Source organism: Leptodactylus fuscus, chromosome 6 (genome assembly GCF_031893055.1).
Source record: "Leptodactylus fuscus isolate aLepFus1 chromosome 6, aLepFus1.hap2, whole genome shotgun sequence".
In the NCBI taxonomy this organism is placed as follows: Eukaryota; Metazoa; Chordata; class Amphibia; order Anura; family Leptodactylidae; genus Leptodactylus; species Leptodactylus fuscus.
The window spans coordinates 166,689,472-166,712,125 of record NC_134270.1 but is presented as its reverse complement, the minus strand read 5'-3'; the positions used below and the strand labels follow the sequence as shown (position 1 = coordinate 166,712,125).

Sequence of the window (22,654 nt, the reverse complement as noted above, 5' to 3'; positions counted from 1 at the left end):
TAATGTAATGTATGTACCCAGTGACTGTACCAGCAGAATAGTGAGTGCAGCTCTGGAGTATAATACAGGATAAGTAATGTAATGTATGTACACAGTGACTGCACCAGCAGAATAGTGAGCGCAGCTCTGGAGTATAATACAGGATAAGTAATGTAATGTATGGACACAGTGACTGCACCAGCAGAATAGTGAGTGCAGCTCTGGAGTATAATACCGGATAAGTAATGTAATGTATGGACACAGTGACTGCACATCTTTATCTTTGCTATCCTTTGAATCCACCATAAAACAACATCTCTGTAATACAGGGGTTAAGAAAATGGGGCAGACTTATTGATACTATTTAAAAGTTAATGGAAACTTAGACAGTCTTAGGCCTCATTCACACGTCCAGACAACACCGGCTCATTTGCTGTCCGTGGTTATTCTGCTATTGACATCTGTGAAAAATCAGATCACTCTTTTTGATTTGTTTTTTATATTTTGCATGTTTTTTGGGTCCCAGAAAATCGGATGACGCCGGATGTTATCTGCTTTGTCTCAGACCCGTGTACAGTAAACACAATACCAATAAAGAAGGAGAACTTTTGCTGACCATTTTATTTCCATTAGACACGTCTCCATACATTTGGACGAGGTCACTTTACATTTTGGCAATTATTAGCCTAAATCAATGGCACAGTATATGGGACTGTTTAGCTACTTTAGGGGCAGTCCTTGGTGTGGACACATTCATTGTTGTCATCCCGGAACACGTAATCATTTGGACAGCTGCATGAAGGTCTGCATTGCTTGGTGCATGGTGTATTGTTCTTGTGTGTGGCGCAGGTTGGCTTGCATGCACTGCCACATTGTTTATATTCGGTGCCCCCCTTGCAGCACTCTTCCCTCTTCACACAGTTCCCTTTGGCGTCCTCTACAGTTTCGCCATCGCAGTAACATCCAACTGTACACTCTTTTTCTTCGCATTTTCCATAATTAAGATATTGGCAGGTTTGTTGACATCGGTAACCGCACTTTGATATTTTGCCTTTTGGACATATAGTGGAATCTGCAGAAAAAAAATATGTAAAGATTGAAGATAATTTCACATTCTGCACTAGAGAGACAAAACCTGCACTGTGACTGGTCACCAAAGAGGTTTCCATCAACCTGCTTTGTCCTTTGGTTTGGCCATGTTGGGCTATTGTACAGCTAGTCAAGTGCCTAGGAGCTAAGCTGCAGTACCTCATCATGGCCACTACACAGAGAGCGGAGCTGTTGTTCCCTCCCCCAAGGAACCTACAGCAGAAATACTCATAGGACTGTGGTTATAGCATCTAAATCCACCCACCTCATTGCCTTACCATATGACCCATGTGTCTCATACTGTAAGATAAGAATATTTTGGATGTTTCTGTTATAGGTGTTGAGCAGACACCATAGCCAGGGGGTCTCCGCTGTTTTACGTAGCAGACACCCAGTGCTAATGTCCATAATCAGAAAAGATCTGATCATGGACATTTAACTCTTCATTCCTTGACACCTAAACATAATTTTCTGGGATCACTGTCCCCCTGAGCAAGATATGGCACCAAAGATCCATTACCATACCAGTCAGGGAGCCTATTGAAGTCTCCCAGGCCTGTCATTACTGGGCATTTACAATATACTGAAATACATTGGGGTGGTCTAAAAGTAACAGTAAAATAGTAAAAAAAAATTCGAAACATATAAAACCATAAAATGCTGCGGTTAATACCCAGGACCTGGAAAACCCAGATTGCATAGGGGACGGGCCAAGCTGAGCTTTAGCACAAGGGCCCATAAGCTTAATAATACGATGAAGACATCTTTATGTTGTTATATACTTACCGTCTGCGGATTGCAAAGGTATCAGCACAAAGAGAATACCTAAAAACAGAAAACACATTGTTTGGTCTTTACATAGGAGAGATGGTGTCAGCAATATAACATGGTATAAGTACACACAATATTGTGGATTAGAATTATAGGGCCTTAGCCTGTTATTGGAAAGCCTATTCTGGCACTATAGCGGTGCTATTGAGTTATATGGCATTATTATAGGGTGTTTAGGGTCTTCTATTTGCCGACATTTTATGGATTCCACTTTGTGAGGGCAGTCCACCCCGTGCTGTTATATATTCCTTCCATTCTCTATGAGCGCTTCCTCCTGGCCTGGTGCCGAAAAACTGCATGAGCTTTCAGACCTAGATCAGGTCTGCAGTAAGTGATGTATCAGCCCCAGTTACAAGGGAAGTCAGCAAAGTAAAAAACTGTACTGTTAATATGTTAATTTTAGCCATTTGTAGTTGCTTTAAATCTTGCTGAGATTTCCTGCTCTGGTAGGGTAAGAGAGAGCTGCTAGAGTCTGCAATGTGATCTGTAGCTGCAATATATGTTAACTTATTACATAGACTGACATTTTTGATGGAATAGTCTCTCTCTGTCTCTTTTTTCCCCTCTCTCTCTCTCTCTCTCTCTCTCTCTCTGTCTCATTAGGATTCAATAAGATACACATGCACAATATATGTAACTCACTCAGAGCTGACAGCAGTATGACAGATGTTCGCGCCATGTTCAGCAACAAGTATCCAACTGTATTCCTGTAAATTATAAATTCATTTGATAATAAGAAATCTTTATCAGATGGGATATGACAGTGTAGACAGTAAAGAGCGGTCTCCTTAGCAGTAGTTAGGGCAGTCTAGGCCAGTAGGCTGCAGTGACAGCTGGAGAACAGATGTCGCTCTCCAGTTTATTCCCAGTTAGACCAGTTAAACTCAGACAGGCTGCCCCACACTATTGGACCCGTAGAAGGTTATAGTGATATAACCTTTCATGCTGATTAGAAGACATCCCCCGCCATACAGTGATGATCTGCACCCATTGCCCTTCCCCAATAGTGGTAACATTGCAAGGTCCAAGTGTGCCTTGAGAAGGGAACATAGAGATGGGGTGCTCCATATTTACCAGGAAAGATCCAAGGACTAAAGAAGAGGAATGAGAAGCAAATACCTTTCCTGTATGTCAAAGTGGATTCTATAATGTAAGAGACTGAGCCTTGATGTTACATGACCGGATATACAATTGTTTGATGGATGGACTGAAGAGAGCTGTGAGCTTGTTAACCTGTCCCAGGACTTCTGTTTATACTTGACCTAACATCCCATAATGCTGAGCACCATGACACCCAAGAGGTCCAGTCCCCAGTATACAAAGCAATAACAATAAATCAGCATAAATATCATCATAGTGTTAGTATCAGGATTGTCACATACCTGGAGGAAGATCTGAGGAACGTCTTGTAGTGATACAGGAATCTACTAACACACTGATATATATATATACATGGAGGGTATAGGTGTGCCCAGGGTGTGCCTATAATCTATATCGGGATTGTCATGTGTTACGCCATGTGTTATGGGAGTCACCAGGTAATATGTAATCAGTGATTGTGTTAATTAATCAGAAAACTGCAATAAAATTAATTTATGACAAAAGTTATAAACAGAGAAGATGTTGCAACTGTGTGCAAATAAAATGCAAATATCAAAGGTGCTGCGTCATTACAACAACAATCACTGTCCGGTGAGTGCAGCTCCGGAGTATAATACAGTCCCGGGCAACCAGAATCCCCCTCACACCAAGGAAAAACCACACTGAGTGTCCATTGCTCCCCAAACCAGAACACAACCAGGCCCCAGAGGTCTTCGCCAGAACTCCTGATGGGGGAGTTGGACTTGGTAAAACCGCAACCGCCCAGAGAGTGTCACACACCCAGCGCACCCCAAGTTGCAGTGGAACCCAAAACCACTCACGTAAATGGGTGAAGAAACAGAAGAAGTTGGTCAGCAGAGTTGAGTGCAGTATGGATGATCGCCAGGGGATGGCGGAAGCACCACAGGAAAGTCGTACAGGCCGGGTCGGTACACAGGAGGTCACGCAGAATCCAGGGGTAGTCAGGACGTAGTTAAACAAGATGGGTCGGTACACAGGAGATCACGAGGTAACAGAGGGTGCAGCAGAAGAGGAATCAGAAGAGCCAGGCTATACACTCGAGGTTGCATGGTATCCAAATCAGAGGTCAGGAGATGTGGTCTACAAGGCAAGCCGGGGACATACACGGAGGTCGAAACACAGGAACACAGTAGGAGGCAGAAGAAGCGGGACAGGAATGGGCAGAGGTGCAGGGTGAGCTGATCCCAGTGGAAACTATATAACTGTATAACTGTGTAACCTCAGGCCCGCCGCTCTGGAGTATAATACAGGTTATAACTCAGGATCAGTACAGGATAAGTAATGTAATGTATGTACACAGTGACTGCACCAGCAGAATAGTGAGCGCAGCTCTGGGGTATAATACAGGATAAGAAATGTAATGTATGTGCACAGTGACTGCACCAGCAGAATAGTGAGCGCAGCTCTGGAGTATAATACAGGATGTAACTCAGGATCAGTACAGGATAAGTAATGTAATGTATGTACACAGTGACTGTACCAGCAGAATAGTGAGCGCAGCTCTGGAGTATAATACAGGATGTAACTCAGGATTAGTACAGGATAAGTAATGTAATGTATGTACACAGTGACTGTACCAGCAGAATAGTGAGCGCAGCTCTGGAGTATAATACAGGATGTAACTCAGGGTCAGTACAGGATAAGTAATGTAATGTATGTACACAGTGACTGTACCAGCAGAATAGTGAGCGCAGCTCTGGAGTATAATACAGGATATAACTCAGGATCAGTACAGGATAAGTAATGTAATGTATGTACACAGTGACTGTACCAGCAGAATAGTGAGCGCAGCTCTGGAGTATAATACAGGATGTAACTCAGGATTAGTACAGGATAAGTAATGTAATGTATGTACACAGTGACTGCACCAGCAGAATAGTGAGCGCAGCTCTGGAGTATAATACAGGATATAACTCAGGATCAGTACAGGATAAGTAATGTAATGTATGTACACAGTGACTGCACAGGCAGAATAGTGAGCGCAGCTCTGGAGTATAATACAGGATATAACTCAGGATCAGTACAGGATAAGTAATGTAATATATGTACACAGTGACTGTACCAGCAGAATAGTGAGCGCAGCTCTGGAGTATAATACAGGATATAACTCAGGATCAGTACAGGATAAGTAATGTAATGTATGTACACAGTGACTGTACCAGCAGAATAGTGAGCGCAGCTCTGGAGTATAATACAGGATGTAACTCAGGATCAGTACAGGATAAGTAATGTAATGTATGTACACAGTGACTGTACCAGCAGAATAGTGAGCGCAGCTCTGGAGTATAATACAGGATGTAACTCAGGATCAGTACAGGATAAGTAATGTAATGTATGTACACAGTGACTGCACCAGCAGAATAGTGAGCACAGCTCTGGGGTATAATACAGGATAAGTAATGTAATGTATGTGCACAGTGACTGCACCAGCAGAATAGTGAGCGCAGCTCTGGGGTATAATACAGGATAAGTAATGTAATGTATGTGCACAGTGACTGCACCAGCAGAATAGTGAGCGCAGCTCTGGAGTATAATACAGGATGTAACTCAGGATTAGTACAGGATAAGTAATGTAATGTATGTACACAGTGACTGCACCAGCAGAATAGTGAGCGCAGCTCTGGAGTATAATACAGGATGTAACTCAGGATCAGTACAGGATAAGTAATGTAATGTATGTACACAGTGACTGTACCAGCAGAATACTGAGCGCAGCTCTGGAGTATAATACAGGATGTAACTCAGGATCAGTACAGGATAAGTAATGTAATGTATGTACACAGTGACTGCACCAGCAGAATAGTGAGCGCAGCTCTGGAGGATAATACAGGATGTAACTCAGGATCAGTACAGGATAAGTAATGTAATGTATGTACACAGTGACTGTACCAGCAGAATACTGAGCGCAGCTCTAGAGTATAATACAGGATGTAACCCAGCATCCCAAAGAACTCGCGTTACCTGCTGTCCAGAAGGGGGATCTACCCAGTTGTACTTAACCTCTGACCTCCTGGAACCCAGGACCAGAGGAAATCTATTAGAGAGTGTGAGCAGCAGTGGAAGGCTGAATCATACTGGTGGTAAAAGGGAAGACTGGCATCTCACTATACTGGAGCAAGGTGACTCCTCCTGTAACATCTGTTATCTCCTGCTGACTACAGAAGTAAACTGTAAGTGTTTGGTTAACCCCTGTCTGGACTGTATTTATTAATTAATCGTTACTCCTGGATATCATCCCTTCCTCACCTATATCATCTGGCCCTGGGACCTGCCCTGGTTGGGGAGGCTATAACATCTGGCACTGCATCACCACCTTTTCCCATAGGCCCTATTTACAGTGCCCGGCTTCAGCTCAAGCCGAAACCCCAACTGGCGTCACAACAAACTTTTATTTTTCTTTATTTTTCTTTCATCCATTTTTGCTTAAAACTCTCCTTTTTCAAGGCGCAGCCGCCCCCCAGTGTCGGGCCTGCTCGCACCGTGAATCTACATAGGCCGAACCAGGGCGACTCACCTTTTTGTCGTCACGAACAGGATAGCGAATGTGCTCAAAACCTTTATTTTTGTCGAAAAAGACTTGCATTTTTCAATTTTTTTTCCTGCTTTCCAAAATAGCTGCCAACAGCAGTTGCATGATTCAAGTTACATTGAGCTGCAGCGGTGGTGCCTTGCAAGCTACGCAGCTACATCATCAAAAAGCGTCCGTGCCTGTACAGAGCACTGAATGCAGTGAAAGATACAGATTGCATCATCCCCAACAGCAGAGTCTACCTCTGACAACTGGAGAAATCCCTGCAGCAGCCGGACCAGCATCCCCTGCAGTGATAAGTGATCCATCCATCCGGATCCACGCTTCACAGTATCAAGTGCGGTGAGTGTGACCTTGCTGGGGTTAACAAGGGGGGTGATGTATCAAGCAAGTGGATCCTCAGCTCCATCCCCAGGCCTCTCTGAATCCCCCATAGACTCTAACCGTGGTCACAACCAAGTAACTATGGCACCTACCCTGTTTCCCCGAAAATAAGTCATCCCTCGAAAGTAAGACATAGCAGAGGTTTTGTTGAATTGCCTAATATAAGGCACCTCCCAAAAGTAAAACATCCCCCAATAATAATAATCTTTCTATGTAAAGATTGTATGAAGGAAAACATTGCAGCCGGCTGAACGCTGTGCGCGATGTTCTGTGTGTACAGATATGCTGGCTGCTGACGCTGCTGCGATACGTTGTATCCACTGTTCCTGCTGCTGTAGGATGAGCTGGGAGATGCCCGATGTGCATACACTAAGCATCGTATGCGGCGGAGAGTCCACTCTCCCAGCTCATCCCACAGCAGCCGGAACAATGGATAGCACATACGGTATCGCAGCAGCCCGATTTCCTGTGCACACAGAGCACCGCACACAGCGTTCAGCCGGCTGCAATGTTTTTCTTCATACAGTCTTTGCACAGCAAGCACATCTCACCGTAGTGCAGTGGTGGCAGCAGCACACAAAAAATAAAATAAGACATCCCCTGAAAATAAGACATAGCACATCTTTAGGACCAAAATTTAATATAAGACACTGTCTTATTTTCAGGGAAACACAGTATATTACCATTAATGATGCCATACATTCCAGGTGCATCCTGGCTGCCCCAGTATACAGGCGAGTCCCATAGCCTTAGAGACTTTCAAGAAAAGCTGAGTAGCCTGTTTGACCTATACCCTATGATAGAGGAGCAAAAGGTCACAATATTAACAAGTCAACTTGGTGGTGCAGCACAAAGGGAAGTGAAATCCTGGCCATTGAGTGATAAAAGGACTGTAAAGGACATTCACACCCGCACCAGAGCAGTGATAAAAATGTTAACCAAAAATTAACCAAAACTGTTCAAGATCTCCAAGTTTCTTCTCCAGCAAAGATCGATCCAGCTTGCTTCCAGCCCAGAGGATCTACCTTGGAGACGTTCAAGAAGAACATTGTTTCATCAACAGCGACTGACGCGCAACGGCAGGAGGACCACTGACAAGTTTGACTCCTCTGGCCGACCCATCTGCAGACGGTGTGATAAGGTTGGTCATGTTGAGAGAGAGTGTCCTTTAAATGGGCAACTCCTGGGGTAGAGGACCAACCTTCAGGAGTAAGACGACTTGGTCCAACTAGCTGGAAAAGTAGGTATGTAGGTGGACGTCCCATAATTCCAGTTACAATTGACGGTGTTCCTTTCACAGCGCTACTGGACACTGGTTCACAGGTAACCACCATTCTTCAGACTTTGTTTCACAAGTACTGGACTGATGCTGATATTACCCAGCATCCAAATGGGGACTTGGTACTAATTGCCAGTAATGGTCAGCCCCTGGTCCAGGTGGGAAATAAAGAGGTCACCCTGAGAGTAGGTGGCACGAATCTTAAACCCCAAGGTCTAATTGTTGATGTGGATGAAGGGGAATTTGCTAATGTGTTAACATTGGGGTCTAATGTGTTGGAGAATTGTCTAGATGAGGTCATTGCCATCTTACAGGACACATTGAGATCTACCCCCTACAAAGAAAGATATGCTCTGAATAAGAAGATTAAAGCCCTTGTCCAGCGTCAACAAGTGGATTTAGCAGGTGGAGAGATTGGCAGTGTGAGGGTAAGCGACCCCAATTCCATCATGCTTCCCACCAGGAGTGAAATCATTGTCTGGTGCAGAGCAGCAATAGGCATCAAAGGACAAGACTACCAGGCCCTGCTGGAGCCTGTCTATCCTGACTGTAGGTCCACTGTTATGATAGCCAGAGGGATAGTGAATGTGAAGAAGGGCAGAGTACCAGTGCGCATATTGAACTGTGGGGAGGAGGAGGCTTGCTTACCCAGGTATGCCACAGTGGCTAAACTGTTCACTGTCAGTAACAATGACATCCAGCCAACAGAGCCCTTGGCTTCATCTGACCTGACGGATGGTAATGATTCCCCAAGACAGTTAGAGGACTGGTGTCAAGCAATACACATCGGTACTGACATCACTCCTCAATACCAAAGGAATGGGGTGGTCCGGTTAGCACAAGAGTATGGAAGGGTATTCAGTAAGACTCCCTTGGACTTTGGGCAGGTGAAGATAATACAACATACCATCCCCACAGGAGACCATCCACCAATCAAAGAAAGGTATAGGCCCATTCCACCCGCACATTATCAGTGTACTAAGGACATGAGTAAGGACATGAAGAGTGTTGGGGTAATCAGGGAAAGCTATAGCCCCTGGGCAGCGCCCTTAGTGTTGGTTCGCAAGAAAGATGGGACAATGCGCATGTGTGTGGACTATAGAAAGATTAATAATATCACGCACAAGGATGCTTACCCCTTGCCGCGCATAGAGGAGTCACTAGCAGCGCTCAGGACGGCTAAGTACTTTTCTACCCTGGACCTAACCAGCAGGTATTGGTAGGTTCCTGTAGCAGAGGCTGATAAGGAGAAGACCGCCTTTACGACTCCCATGGGTCTTTACAAATTTAATGACATGCCCTTCGGCCTATGCAATGCGCCAGGAACCTTTCAAAGGCTGATGGAGTGCTGCCTAGGACACAAGAATTTCGAGACAGTCTTATTGTACCTAGAAGATGTGATCATATATTCCAGAACATATGAGGATCACTTGCAACACCTGGCTGAAGTATTTGAGGCCTTGTCCAACTTTGGCCTGAAGGTCAAGCCTTCCATATGCCACCTCCTGAAACCAAAGGTACGGTACCTAGGACATGTGGTCAGTGCAGAGGGAGTTGCCCCAGACCAGACAAGGTGACTGTGATCAAGGACTGGAAAGCCACAACTACCATCAGAGAGATCCGCCAATTTCTAGGGTTAGTTGGCTACTACAGGTGATTTATTAAAGACTTCACTACCCTAGCAGCTCCCTTGCAGGATCTCCTTGTCGGTCAATCCAACAAATCTAAAGGCAAGAGCCCCCCAGTAGAGTGGAACTCCCAATTGGAAGACTCTTTTCCAGAAGCTAAAGCAAGCCCTCACTGGAGAAGAGATCTTGGCCTATCCTGACTACAGTCAGTCCTTCATCTTGTATACAGATGCTAGCAACAATGGACTTGGAGCTGTCCTCTCCCAAGAACAGCAAGGCAAAGAGAAAGTCATTGCTTATGCAAGTAGGAAGCTTCGTCCTTCTGAGAGGAATCCAATCAACTATAGCTCCTTCAAGTTGGAGCTTCTAGCAATTGTATGGGCAGTCACAGAGAGGTTCAAGCATTACCTGGCTTCTTCAAGATTCACAATCTACACTGATAACAATCCCCTGACACACCTGGACACTGCTAAGCTTGGAGATCTGGAGCAGAGATGGCTTGCCCACCTATCCAATTTTGAATTTGTCATCAAGTACCGAGCTGGCCAGAAGAACCTGAATGCAGATGACTTGTCCCGCATGCCAAACCCCCCTTATCCAGAAGAGGAATCTGATGACTTAGAGGATGTTGAAATGCCAGCATTCTACAACAAGCAAATTGCCCATAACTCTGTATGTATGACTGGAAGAAGTCTAGCAACTCAAGAGATCTCCCTGAATCCATTAACCTCATCATGGCTGGGCTGAAACACAAGAGAGTGATCCGGCTGTGCACCTTGTCAAAGAACTTCTTGGAGTAGCAAACACCTCTTTACCTGCGGATGCACCACCAGATGTTCAACAGCTCTGGAAAGAGAGGAAGAAGCTCTTTGTTTTTGAAGGGAAGTTGATTCGAAGAGCTATCAACCCAAGAACCCATGAACTACTCTGGCAGATTGTAGTGCCCCAAAAGGACATACTTATGGTGCTAGGAGCTTATCACAACCAAGCAGGACACTTCAGGTGGAAAAACTAGAAGTGGTGATCCGAGACCGTTTCTTCTGGACGGGTATGAGAAAATCCATTGAGCAGTGGTGCAGAGAATGTGGTACGTGCAATCTCAGGAGAAAAGACACTACTACTCAAAAGCCCCCCCTGCAACCTATCCAGACAAAACATCCCTTGGAGATAGTGGCCCTGGACCACGTGCAGCTGACTCCCAGTAGATCAGGATACACCTATGCCCTTATCATTGTGGATCATTACTCCGGCTTCCTGGTTGTTGTTCCAGTTAAAGATCAGACTGCAAAAACAGCTGCAAAGGCATTCCAAGAGCATTTCTGTCAGCCCCATGGTTATCCCGACCAAGTCTTGACTGACAGAGGTCCAGCATTTGAGGTGGAGGTATTCAAAGAGTTCTGCTCCCGTTATGGATGCAAGAAAATCAGAACAACCCCATACCACCCTCAAGGGAACGGACTTTGTGAGAAAATGAACCAGCTGGTCATCAGTTTGTTGCAGACCCTGCCTTGGAAGAGAGAAACCAATGGCCTGACAAATTGCCTGACCTAATTGAAATGTACAACCATGTCCCGACTAGCTCCATAGGTTATTCTCCAGCGTACCTAATGCGTGCCAGACCAGGTAAACTTCCCATTGACATGGAGATGGGAGTCCTAAATCCTGAAGAAGTGCCCAACTCACCTGATCTTGATTGGATTACAGAAAGACAGTTGCAGTATAAAAAGGTTCAGCAGTGTGTAGAGCAAAGCCTTGACCAAGCTAGGCAAAGACAAGAGAAAAGCTACAACCAACATGCTCCAGCTTCCCCTTTACCAGTTGGTGAGCAAGTATTGAAAAGAAAGAGAAGGCACCACAAACTAGATGATCAATGGGAATCTGAACCCTATACTGTCCAACCATCTAACAGAGATAACAGCAAAGTATGTAAGATTTCCAAAGATGGCGGAAAGACTTGTACAACTGTATCCAAAGACAATCTGAAACTATGTCCGTCTCAATTACGTGAGGAAGCAGGAAACAAAGTGGAAGAAAATCCTCAACAATCAGGAAAATCTGAGACAGAAATTTACACCATACTTAGGCCGTTTCCTAGTTCTTGGCCGCAAATTGAAGGTGCTTTAGTAGTACCAGTAATGCTGTTCCCACAAACATCCTCTCAGGAGATAACGGATTCTCAAGAACAGCCAATCCCAGTTCCTGATGATGTACCAGCGCAAATTCCAGCAAGCCCGATTCCTAGTGAAAGTATGCCTACCGTTCCCCTGATGACTCCAGTGAGTAGGAGAAGATTGTCAGGAATCCCATTTCTGCGTAGATCTCAGCGCAATACACAGGGACAACTCCCCATACGTTATAGGGACAATCAGTAAAGGTATACTAACCCAATGTGTTTGCAGATAGTTGAATTGTATTTGTGCATGTTTAATTGAGTTTATGGAACGTTAAAGGTTTAATTTCAGTGCCGGCTCCCTAACGGATTGCACTAATGGGTGAGTCAGAAATACGAACTGTGCATTAATACTGAGCATGGCATTACCAAGAGAGAATGGACTAAAGGAACTGTGCCAGTGGTTAGCATGTCTAGTTTTTCAGGTTTGCTACCACAATAACTTTCTTGTGGGATTGAAACTTTTAAACTTCCATTTGCCTACCAACCTCTTCAAGTGCATGGAATGCAATTTATGCAGGTGCACCAACGCTCTCGGGGGTTGGGGGGAGGTTTCAAATATGGCGGCCTGTCGGACAGGAGCCATCAAAATAGCCTGTGCAGTGAAGAATTATGAATGTTCCAAAATACTCCGCAGCTGCACTCGGAGTTAAGGAGGTGGACTAAGCGGTTTGGGGCTGTAATCTGCAAGGAAAGCAACTGTGAATGTTGCTGGGTTGTACGGAATACACAACCAGAAACTTTAACGGGTTCCAGAAATTGTGTTCACTTGAATGTTTTTGTCAAAGTTTAAATTGATCATTAGTAAGTTGCACTTTTCTCCTTAGGGAATTTACTTACATATGAAGTTTACACTTGTATGTAATGTCCTTCAAAACTGTGATGTTCATGTTACTGTCTACTAACCCTCTTCTTAGTTCACCGGAAGGGTAGCCCGGGACGTGCTACTTTTAACAAGGGGGGAATGTAGCGCCCCACAGAGTGGGTCACTACAAATGTCATCTTATGTGATCTACACTGTGTACTGTGAAGGGATAGTGAGATCCAGTCAACCTGTCAGCACACACAAAGTTCCACAGCCATTATCCCTTTAAGAAAAGGGGTGGAGCTACAGACTGGAGCCTCTCTTTCAGTTCCAGGTCGGAGAGTGCAGGAGTGCAAGAGAGAGGAGAGGTGTGTGAGGTGCAGGTGTACTGGATGCCGCATGGTGTGTGATAGCAGAGCACAGGAGGCCGGTGCCCAGCAGGGGTTAGACCTCAGCAGGCGCGGAGCTGCAGTCATAGGACCATTAATTCCTAACTAGTGTGAGAAACACTAAGAACATTGAGAGACTCACTGGACCGAGGCCTAGTGAATGCAAGATTCCTGGAGGCTCAGTAACATACAGAGTTGGGGTGAGTGTCTGCATCCAGCATCCCAAAGAACTCGCGTTACCTGCTGTCCAGAAGGGGGATCTACCCAGTTGTACTTAACCTCTGAGATCCTGGAACCCAGGACCAGAGGAAACCTATTAGAGAGTGTGAGCAGCAGGGGAAGGCTGAATCATACTGGTGGTAAAGACTGGCATCTCACTATACTGGAGCAAGGTGACTCCTCCTGTAACATCTGTTATCTCCTGCTGACTACAGAAGTAAACTGTAAGTGTTTGGTTAACCCCTGTCTGGACTGTATTCTTTCATCGATCCTCTGTTACTCCTCCTGGAAATCATCCCTTCCTCACCTATATCATCTGGCCCTGGGACCTGCCCTGGTTGGGGAGGCTATAACATCTGGCACTGCATCACCACCTATTCACAGAGGCCCTATCTACAGTGCCCAGCTTCACCTCAAGCCGAAACCCCAACTGGCGTCACGACAAAGTTTTATTTTTCTTTATTTTTCTTTCATCCATTTTTGCTTAAAACTCCCCTTTTTCAAGGCGATGCCGTCCTGGTGTCGGGCCTGCTCGCACCGTGAATCTACATAGGCCGAGCCGGGGCGACTCACAACTCTGGAGTATAATACAGTATGTAACTCAGGATCAGTACAGGATAAGTAATGTAATGTATGTACACAGTGACTGTACCAGCAGAATAGTGAGTGCAGCTCTGGAGTATAATACAGGATGTAACTCAGGATCAGTAATGTAATGTATGCACACAGTGACTGTAACAGCAGAATAGTGAGTGCAGCTCTGGGGTATAATACAGGATGTAACTCAGGATCAGTACAGGATAAGTAATGTAATATATGTACACAGTGACTGTACCAGCAGAATAGTGAGCGCAGCTCTAGAGTATAATACAGGATGTAACTCAGGATCAGTACAGGATAAGTAATGTAATGTATGTACACAGTGACTGTACCAGCAGAATAGTGAGCGCAGCTCTGGAGTATAATACAGGATGTAACTCAGGATCAGTACAGGATAAGTAATGTAATGTATGTACACAGTGACTGTACCAGCAGAATAGTGAGCGCAGCTCTAGAGTATAATACAGGATGTAACTCAGGATCAGTACAGGATAAGTAATGTAATGTATGTACACAGTGACTGTGCCAGCAGAATAGTGAGTGCAGCTCTGGAGTATAATACAGGATGTAACTCAGGATCAGTACAGGATAAGTAATGTAATGTATGTACACAGTGACTGTACCAGCAGAATAGTGAGTGCAGCTCTGGAGTATAATACAGGATGTAACTCAGGATCAGTACAGGATAAGTAATGTAATATATGTACACAGTGACTGTACCAGCAGAATAGTGAATGCAGCTCTGGAGTATAATACAGGATAAGTAATGTAATGTATGTACACAGTGACTGTACCAGCAGAATAGTGAGTGCAGCTCTGGAGTATAATACAGGATAAGTAATGTAATGTATGGACACAGTGACTGCACATCTTTATCTTTGCTATCCTTTGAATCCACCATAAAACAACATCTCTGTAATACAGGGGTTAAGAAAATCTATGGGGCAGACTTATTGATACTATTTAAAAGTTAATGGAAACTTAGACAGTCTTAGGCCTCGTTCACACGTCCAGACAACACCGGCTCATTTGCTGTCTGTGGTTATTCTGCTATTGACATCTGTGAAAAATCAGATCACTCTTTTTGATTTATTTTTTATATTTTGCATGTTTTTGGGTCCCAGAAAATCAGATGATGTTATCTGCTTTGTCTCAGACCCGTGTACAGTAAACTCTCAATACCAATAAAGAAGGAGAACTTTTGCTGACCATTTTATTTCCATTAGACACGTCTCCATACATTTGGACGAGGTCACGTTACATTTTGGCAATTGTTCACCTAAATCAATGGCACAGTATATGGGACTGTTTAGCTACTTTAGGGGCAGTCCTTGGTGTGGACACATTCGTTGCTGTTCTCATCCCGGAACACGTGATCTTTTGGACAGCTGCATGAAGGTTTGCATTGCATGGTGCACATTTGAAGGTTCTTGTGTGTGGCGCAGGTTGGCTTGCATGCACTGCCACAGCTATTATATTTGGTGTCCCCCTTGCAGCACTCTTCCCTCTTCACACAGTTCCCTTTGGCGTCCTCTACAGTTTCGCCATCGCAGTAACATCCAACTGTACACTCTTTTTCTTTGCATTCTTCATAATTAAGATCTTGGCAGGTTTGTTGACATCGGATACGGCACATTGATTTTTTGCCTTTTGGACATTCAGTGGAATCTGCAGAAAAAAATATGTAAAGATTGAAGATAATTTCACATTCTGCACTTGAGAGACAAAACCTGCACTGTGACTGGTCACCAAAGAGGTTTCCATCAACCTGCTTTGTCCTTTGGTTTGGCCATGTTGGGCTATTGTACAGCTAGTCAAGTGCCTAGGAGCTAAGCTGCAGTACCTCATCATGGCCACTACATAGAGAGCGGAGCTGTTGTTCCCTCCCCCAAGGAACCTACATCAGAAATACTCATAGGACTGTGGTTATAGCATCTAAATCCATCCACCTCATTGCCTTGCCATATGACCCATGTGTCTCATACTGTAAGATGAGAATATATTGGATGTTTCTGGGGTTTTTTAAATCTTAATTTACTTATTGCATCATTATATTTCTTTATTATCCATATATTGATGTGATTACTCTTTGTTCCACACATTGAGTAGGTTTAGGACTTGATACATTGGCTTTCTATAGGAAATGGCATCCCTATATATCCTATTAATATTATAAATGTGAAAGTTTGTGGGTTTGTGAGTTTGTGTGTTTGCATGTTCGGATGTTTGTTCCTCAATCACGCAAAACCCGCTCCACCGATTTGGCTCAAATTTTCCACAAACATAGTTAATACACCTGATTGCGCAATAGGCTACTTTTCGTCCCGAAAACGCACATCCGTTTCGCACAGGACCCTCACAAAACACAAACACAGCATAATCAATGCAATGTCACACATTTTGGACCACAGCAAGCCCCAAAACTTCATATTGCCCTCTATAGCCTAGCCCCTAACCTCACACACTCACCTTTATAGACACTTTAGGACTTTCACCCTCACCTAATCCCATAAAGCAGGAGGCTATCTCTTTCACTGTCCGGCACAGCCATCTTTGCCGACCCCCACCGCTGTGAGGATCCGCGGCACCGCCCACCCAGCCACTACACTGTCTTCCCAGGAACATGCGCATCTCGGCCATATACATAACGTGTTTCCAGCACGCCACCATTTGGTGCCTCCACCTTAGGCCGCAGCACCCGAAAGCCTCGCTCCAGCCCGCAACACTCCCCGACGGCACTCACACCTCCCTGCTGCTTTGTCTGCACGATCCCTCCACCTACCCGACACTGGTAAGTTCCCCTAGCATGCTTTCATTATCCGGACTTCTGGCCTCTACACTCCGCTCTACTGTTTCCACACACCACCAACACCTTACACCCCATAACAATAATAACACCCATCTCCCTCACTGCCCTAGCCATCTAATTCTCCTCCGCAAAACACCTCACAATAACTTGCACCTCACTTCACACTTTGCCCACATACGCCGTACTACCAGGTCCCATACCGCTGGGGTTGGTATGGCGCGCGCCCGCAATATACGCCGCCTCGTATTGCAATACCAGCCATCGCTTCCCCTTTGAAACCCTCTGCACCATGGCTTAATACGCCGCTGTTGGACGGCTTATGTCGGCAGCAGGCTATGCTACGTAGCCTACAACAGCACTGGCACTATTAGGCAATGCATTGTAATACATTACTATTGCAATGCATTGCAGTACTCAGCACACCCTCTGCTGTTTAACAACCCTATTGTTTTGCAAGCTGCTGGATGCAGCCTGCAAATCAGCAGGAATACATTTGGCCACACCAGGCTCCTCACATGGACAACTTTATGTGGCTGCTCAAGAGTCTCCTGTGCCCAAAACTTACATGTACTGGCAGAAAATAACAAATCATACAATGTGGTATATCGAAGTATATTAACTTAATATACCTCTGTCCCAAAGACACTATGTACAGTTTCTACCACCAACGTATAGCAGGTGAAATAAAAAGTTACATTAAAAATTCTCACGTATTCTGTAACTTACAACGACAACAACATATGAACTTACATTTCATATCCCAGACCTTTTACACACTACTAAAACCTTGCCCGCAACTGTATTTACACACCTCTACAACCACCGCAGACAAAGTCGCGGGTACCAGCTAGTACTTTATATATTGCTCAGAGATATGCTTTATCTTTTTCACTTCTGGTGCCGGTGAGAGCAGCTGATCGGTGGGGGTTCTGGGTGTCAGAGCTCCACAATCTAATATTGATGGGCTATCCTGAGGATAGATCATTAGCCCTTCCTGATATCCACCATACATGTATTGCAATTTAAACATGGCACCCGCTTAGGTGTTGAGCAGACACCATAGCCAGGGGGTCTCCGCTGTTTTACGTAGCAGACACCCAGTGCTAATGTCCATAATCAGAAAAGATCTGATCATGGACATTTAACTCTTCAGTCCTTGACACCTAAACATGATTTTCTGGGATCACTGTCCCCCTGAGCAAGATATGGCACCAAAGATCCATTACCATACCAGTCAGGGAGCCTATTGAAGTCTCCCAGGCCTGTCATTACTGGGCATTTACAATATACTGAAATACATTGGGGTGGTCTAAAAGTAACAATAAAATAGTAAAAAATGTTGGAAACATGCAAAAACATAAAATGCTACGGTTAATATCCAGGAACTGGAAAACCCAGATTGCATAGGGGACGGGCCAAGCTGAGCTTTAGCACAAGGGCCCATAAGCTTAATAATACGATGAAGACATCTTTATGTTGTTATATACTTACCGTCTGCGGATTGCAAAGGTATCAGCACAAAGAGAATACCTAAAAACAGAAAACACATTGTTTGGTCTTTACATAGGAGAGATGGTGTCAGCAACATAACATGGTATAAGTACACACAATATTGTGGATTAGAATTATAGGGCCTTAGCCTGTTATTGGAAAGCCTATTCTGGCACTATAGCGGTGCTATTGAGTTATATGGCATTATTATAGGGTGTTTAGGGTCTTCTATTTGCCGACATTTTATGGATTCCACTTTGTGAGGGCAGTCCACCCCGTGCTGTTATATATTCCTTCCACGCTCGATGAGCGCTTCCTCCTGGCCTGGTGCCGAAAAACTGCATGAGCTTTCAGACCTAGATCAGGTCTGCAGTAAGTGATGTATCAGCCCCAGTTACAAGGGAAGTCAGCAAAGTAAAAAACTGTACTGTTAATATGTTAATTTGTAGCCATTTGTAGTTGCTTTAAATCTTGCTGAGATTTCCTGCTCTGGTAGGGTAAGAGAGAGCTGCTAGAGTCTGCAATGTGATCTGTAGCTGCAATATATGTTAACTTATTACATAGACTGATATTTTTGATGGAATAGTCTCTCTCTGTCTCTTTTTTCCCCTCTCTCTCTCTCTCTCTCTCTCTCTCTCACTCTCTCTGTCTCATTAGGATTCAATAAGATACACATGCACAATATATGTAACTCACTCAGAGCTGACAGCAGTATGACAGATGTTCGCGCCATGTTCAGCAACAAGTATCCAACTGTATTCCTGTAAATTATAAATTCATTTGATAATAAGAAATCTTTATCAGATGGGATATGACAGTGTAGACAGTAAAGAGCGGTCTCCTTAGCAGTAGTTAGGGCAGTCTAGGCCAGTAGGCTGCAGTGACAGCTGGAGAACAGATGTCGCTCTCCAGTTTATTCCCAGTTAGACCAGTTAAACTCAGACAGGCTGCCCCACACTATTGGACCCGTAGAAGGTTATAGTGATATAACCTTTCATGCTGATTAGAAGACATCCCCCACCATACAGTGATGATCTGCACCCATTGCCCTTCCCCAATAGTGGTAACATTGCAAGGTCCAAGTGTGCCTTGAGAAGGGAACATAGAGATGGGGTGCTCCATATTTACCAGGAAAGATCCAAGGACTAAAGAAGAGGAATGAGAAGCAAATACCTTTCCTGTATGTCAAAGTGGATTCTATAATGTAAGAGACTGAGTCTTGATGTTACATGACCGGATATACAATTGTTTGGTGGATGGACTGAAGAGAGCTGTGAGCTTGTTAACCTGTCCCAGGACTTCTGTTTATACTTGACCTAACATCCCATAATGCTGAGCACCATGACACCCAAGAGGTCCAGTCCCCAGTATACAAAGCAATAACAATAAATCAGCATAAATATCATCATAGTGTTAGTATCAGGATTGTCACATACCTGGAGGAAGATCTGAGGAACGTCTTGTAGTGATACAGGAATCTACTAACACACTGATATATATATATACATGGAGCGTATAGGTGTGCCCAGGGTGTGCCTATAATCTATATCGGGATTGTCATGTGTTACGCCATGTGTTATGGGAGTCACCAGGTAATATGTAATCAGTGATTGTGTTAATTAATCAGAAAACTGCAATAAAATTAATTTATGATGACAAAAGTTATAAACAGAGAAGATGTTGCAACTGTGTGCAAATAAAATGCAAATATCAAAGGTGCTGCGTCATTACAACAACAATCACTGTCCGGTGAGTGCAGCTCCGGAGTATAATACAGTCCCGGGCAACCAGAATCCCCCTCACACCAAGGAAAAACCACACTGAGTGTCCATTGCTCCCCAAACCAGAACACAACCAGGCCCCAGAGGTCTTCGCCAGAACTCCTGATGGGGGAGTTGGACTTGGTAAAACCGCAACCGCCCAGAGAGTGTCACACACCCAGCGCACCCCAAGTTGCAGTGGAACCCAAAACCACTCACGTAAATGGGTGAAGAAACAGAAGAAGTTGGTCAGCAGAGTTGAGTGCAGTATGGATGATCGCCAGGGGATGGCGGAAGCACCACAGGAAAGTCGTACAGGCCGGGTCGGTACACAGGAGGTCACGCAGAATCCAGGGGTAGTCAGGACGTAGTTAAACAAGATGGGTCGGTACACAGGAGATCACGAGGTAACAGAGGGTGCAGCAGAAGAGGAATCAGAAGAGCCAGGCTATACACTCGAGGTTGCATGGTATCCAAATCAGAGGTCAGGAGATGTGGTCTACAAGGCAAGCCGGGGACATACACGGAGGTCGAAACACAGGAACACAGTAGGAGGCAGAAGAAGCGGGACAGGAATGGGCAGAGGTGCAGGGTGAGCTGATCCCAGTGGAAACTATATAACTGTATAACTGTGTAAACTCCGGCCCGCCGCTCTGGAGTATAATACAGGTTATAACTCAGTATCAGTACAGGATAAGTAATGTAATGTATGTACACAGTGACTGCACCAGCAGAATAGTGAGCGCAGCTCTGGGGTATAATACAGGATAAGAAATGTAATGTATGTGCACAGTGACTGCACCAGCAGAATAGTGAGCGCAGCTCTGGAGTATAATACAGGATGTAACTCAGGATTAGTACAGGATAAGTAATGTAATGTATGTACACAGTGACTGCACCAGCAGAATAGTGAGCGCAGCTCTGGAGTATAATACAGGACATAACTCAGGATCAGTACAGGATAAGTAATGTAATGTATGTACACAGTGACTGTACCAGCAGAATAGTGAGCGCAGCTCTGGAGTATAATACAGGATGTTACTCAGGATCAGTACAGGATAAGTAATGTAATGTATGTACACAGTGACTGTACCAGCAGAATAGTGAGCGCAGCTCTGGAGTATAATACAGGATGTAACTCAGGATCAGTACAGGATAAGTAATGTAATGTATGTACACAGTGACTGCACCAGCAGAATAGTGAGCGCAGCTCTGGAGTATAATACAGGATGTAACTCAGGATCAGTACAGGATAAGTAATGTAATGTATGTACACAGTGACTGTACCAGCAGAATAGTGAGCGCAGCTCTGGAGGATAATACAGGATGTATCTCAGGATCAGTACAGGATAAGTAATGTAATGTATGTACACAGTGACTGCACCAGCAGAATAGTGAGCGCAGCTCTGGGGTATAATACAGGATAAGTAATGTAATGTATGTGCACAGTGACTGCACCAGCAGAATAGTGAGTGCAGCTCTGGAGTATAATACAGGATATAACTCAGGATCAGTACAGGATAAGTAATGTAATGTATGTACACAGTGACTGCACCAGCAGAATAGTGAGCGCAGCTCTGGAGTATAATACAGGATATAACTCAGGATCAGTACAGGATAAGTAATGTAATGTATGTACACAGTGACTGTACCAGCAGAATAGTGAGCGCAGCTCTGGAGTATAATACAGGATGTAACTCAGGATCAGTACAGGATAAGTAATGTAATGTATGTACACAGTGACTGTACCAGCAGAATAGTGAGTGCAGCTCTGGAGTATAATACAGGATGTAACTCAGGATCAGTACAGGATAAGTAATGTAATGTATGTACACAGTGACTGCACCAGCAGAATAGTGAGTGCAGCTCTGGAGTATAATACAGGATGTAACTCAGGATCAGTACAGGATAAGTAATGTAATGTATGTACACAGTGACTGCACCAGCAGAATAGTGAGCGCAGCTCTGGAGTATAATACAGGATGTAACTCAGGATCAGTACAGGATAAGTAATGTAATGTATTTACACAGTGACTGCACCAGCAGAATAGTGAGCGCAGCTCTGGAGTATAATACAGGATGTAACTCAGGATTAGTACAGGATAAGTAATGTAATGTATGTACACAGTGACTGCACCAGCAGAATAGTGAGCGCAGCTCTGGAGTATAATACAGGATGTAACTCAGGATCAGTACAGGATAAGTAATGTAATGTATGTACACAGTGACTGTACCAGCAGAATAGTGAGCGCAGCTCTGGAGTATAATACAGGATGTAACTCAGGATCAGTACAGGATAAGTAATGTAATGTATGTACACAGTGACTGCACCAGCAGAATAGTGAGCGCAGCTCTGGAGGAAAATACAGGATGTAACTCAGGATCAGTACAGGATAAGTAATGTAATGTATGTACACAGTGACTGTACCAGCAGAATACTGAGCGCAGCTCTGGAGTATAATACAGGATGTAACTCAGGATCAGTACAGGATAAGTAATGTAATGTATGTACACAGTGACTGTACCAGCAGAATACTGAGCGCAGCTCTAGAGTATAATACAGGATGTAA

The 22,654-nt window shown here is 44.4% G+C and overlaps 1 protein-coding gene across 1 annotated transcript; it reads right to left on the bottom strand.

Annotated features, from left to right (window-relative positions):
* Positions 1-635: 635 nt before the first annotated feature.
* LOC142209827 (zonadhesin-like) lies at positions 636-3,300 on the bottom strand. Its single transcript, XM_075278873.1, has 4 exons — positions 3,282-3,300; positions 2,542-2,606; positions 1,855-1,893; positions 636-1,051 (listed from the first exon to the last, which is right to left on the bottom strand). The coding sequence occupies exons 2-4, from the start codon at positions 2,576-2,578 to the stop codon at positions 705-707; spliced, it is 423 nt and encodes a 140-aa protein (XP_075134974.1). The 5' UTR covers positions 2,579-2,606; positions 3,282-3,300; the 3' UTR covers positions 636-704.
* Positions 3,301-22,654: the final 19,354 nt, after the last annotated feature.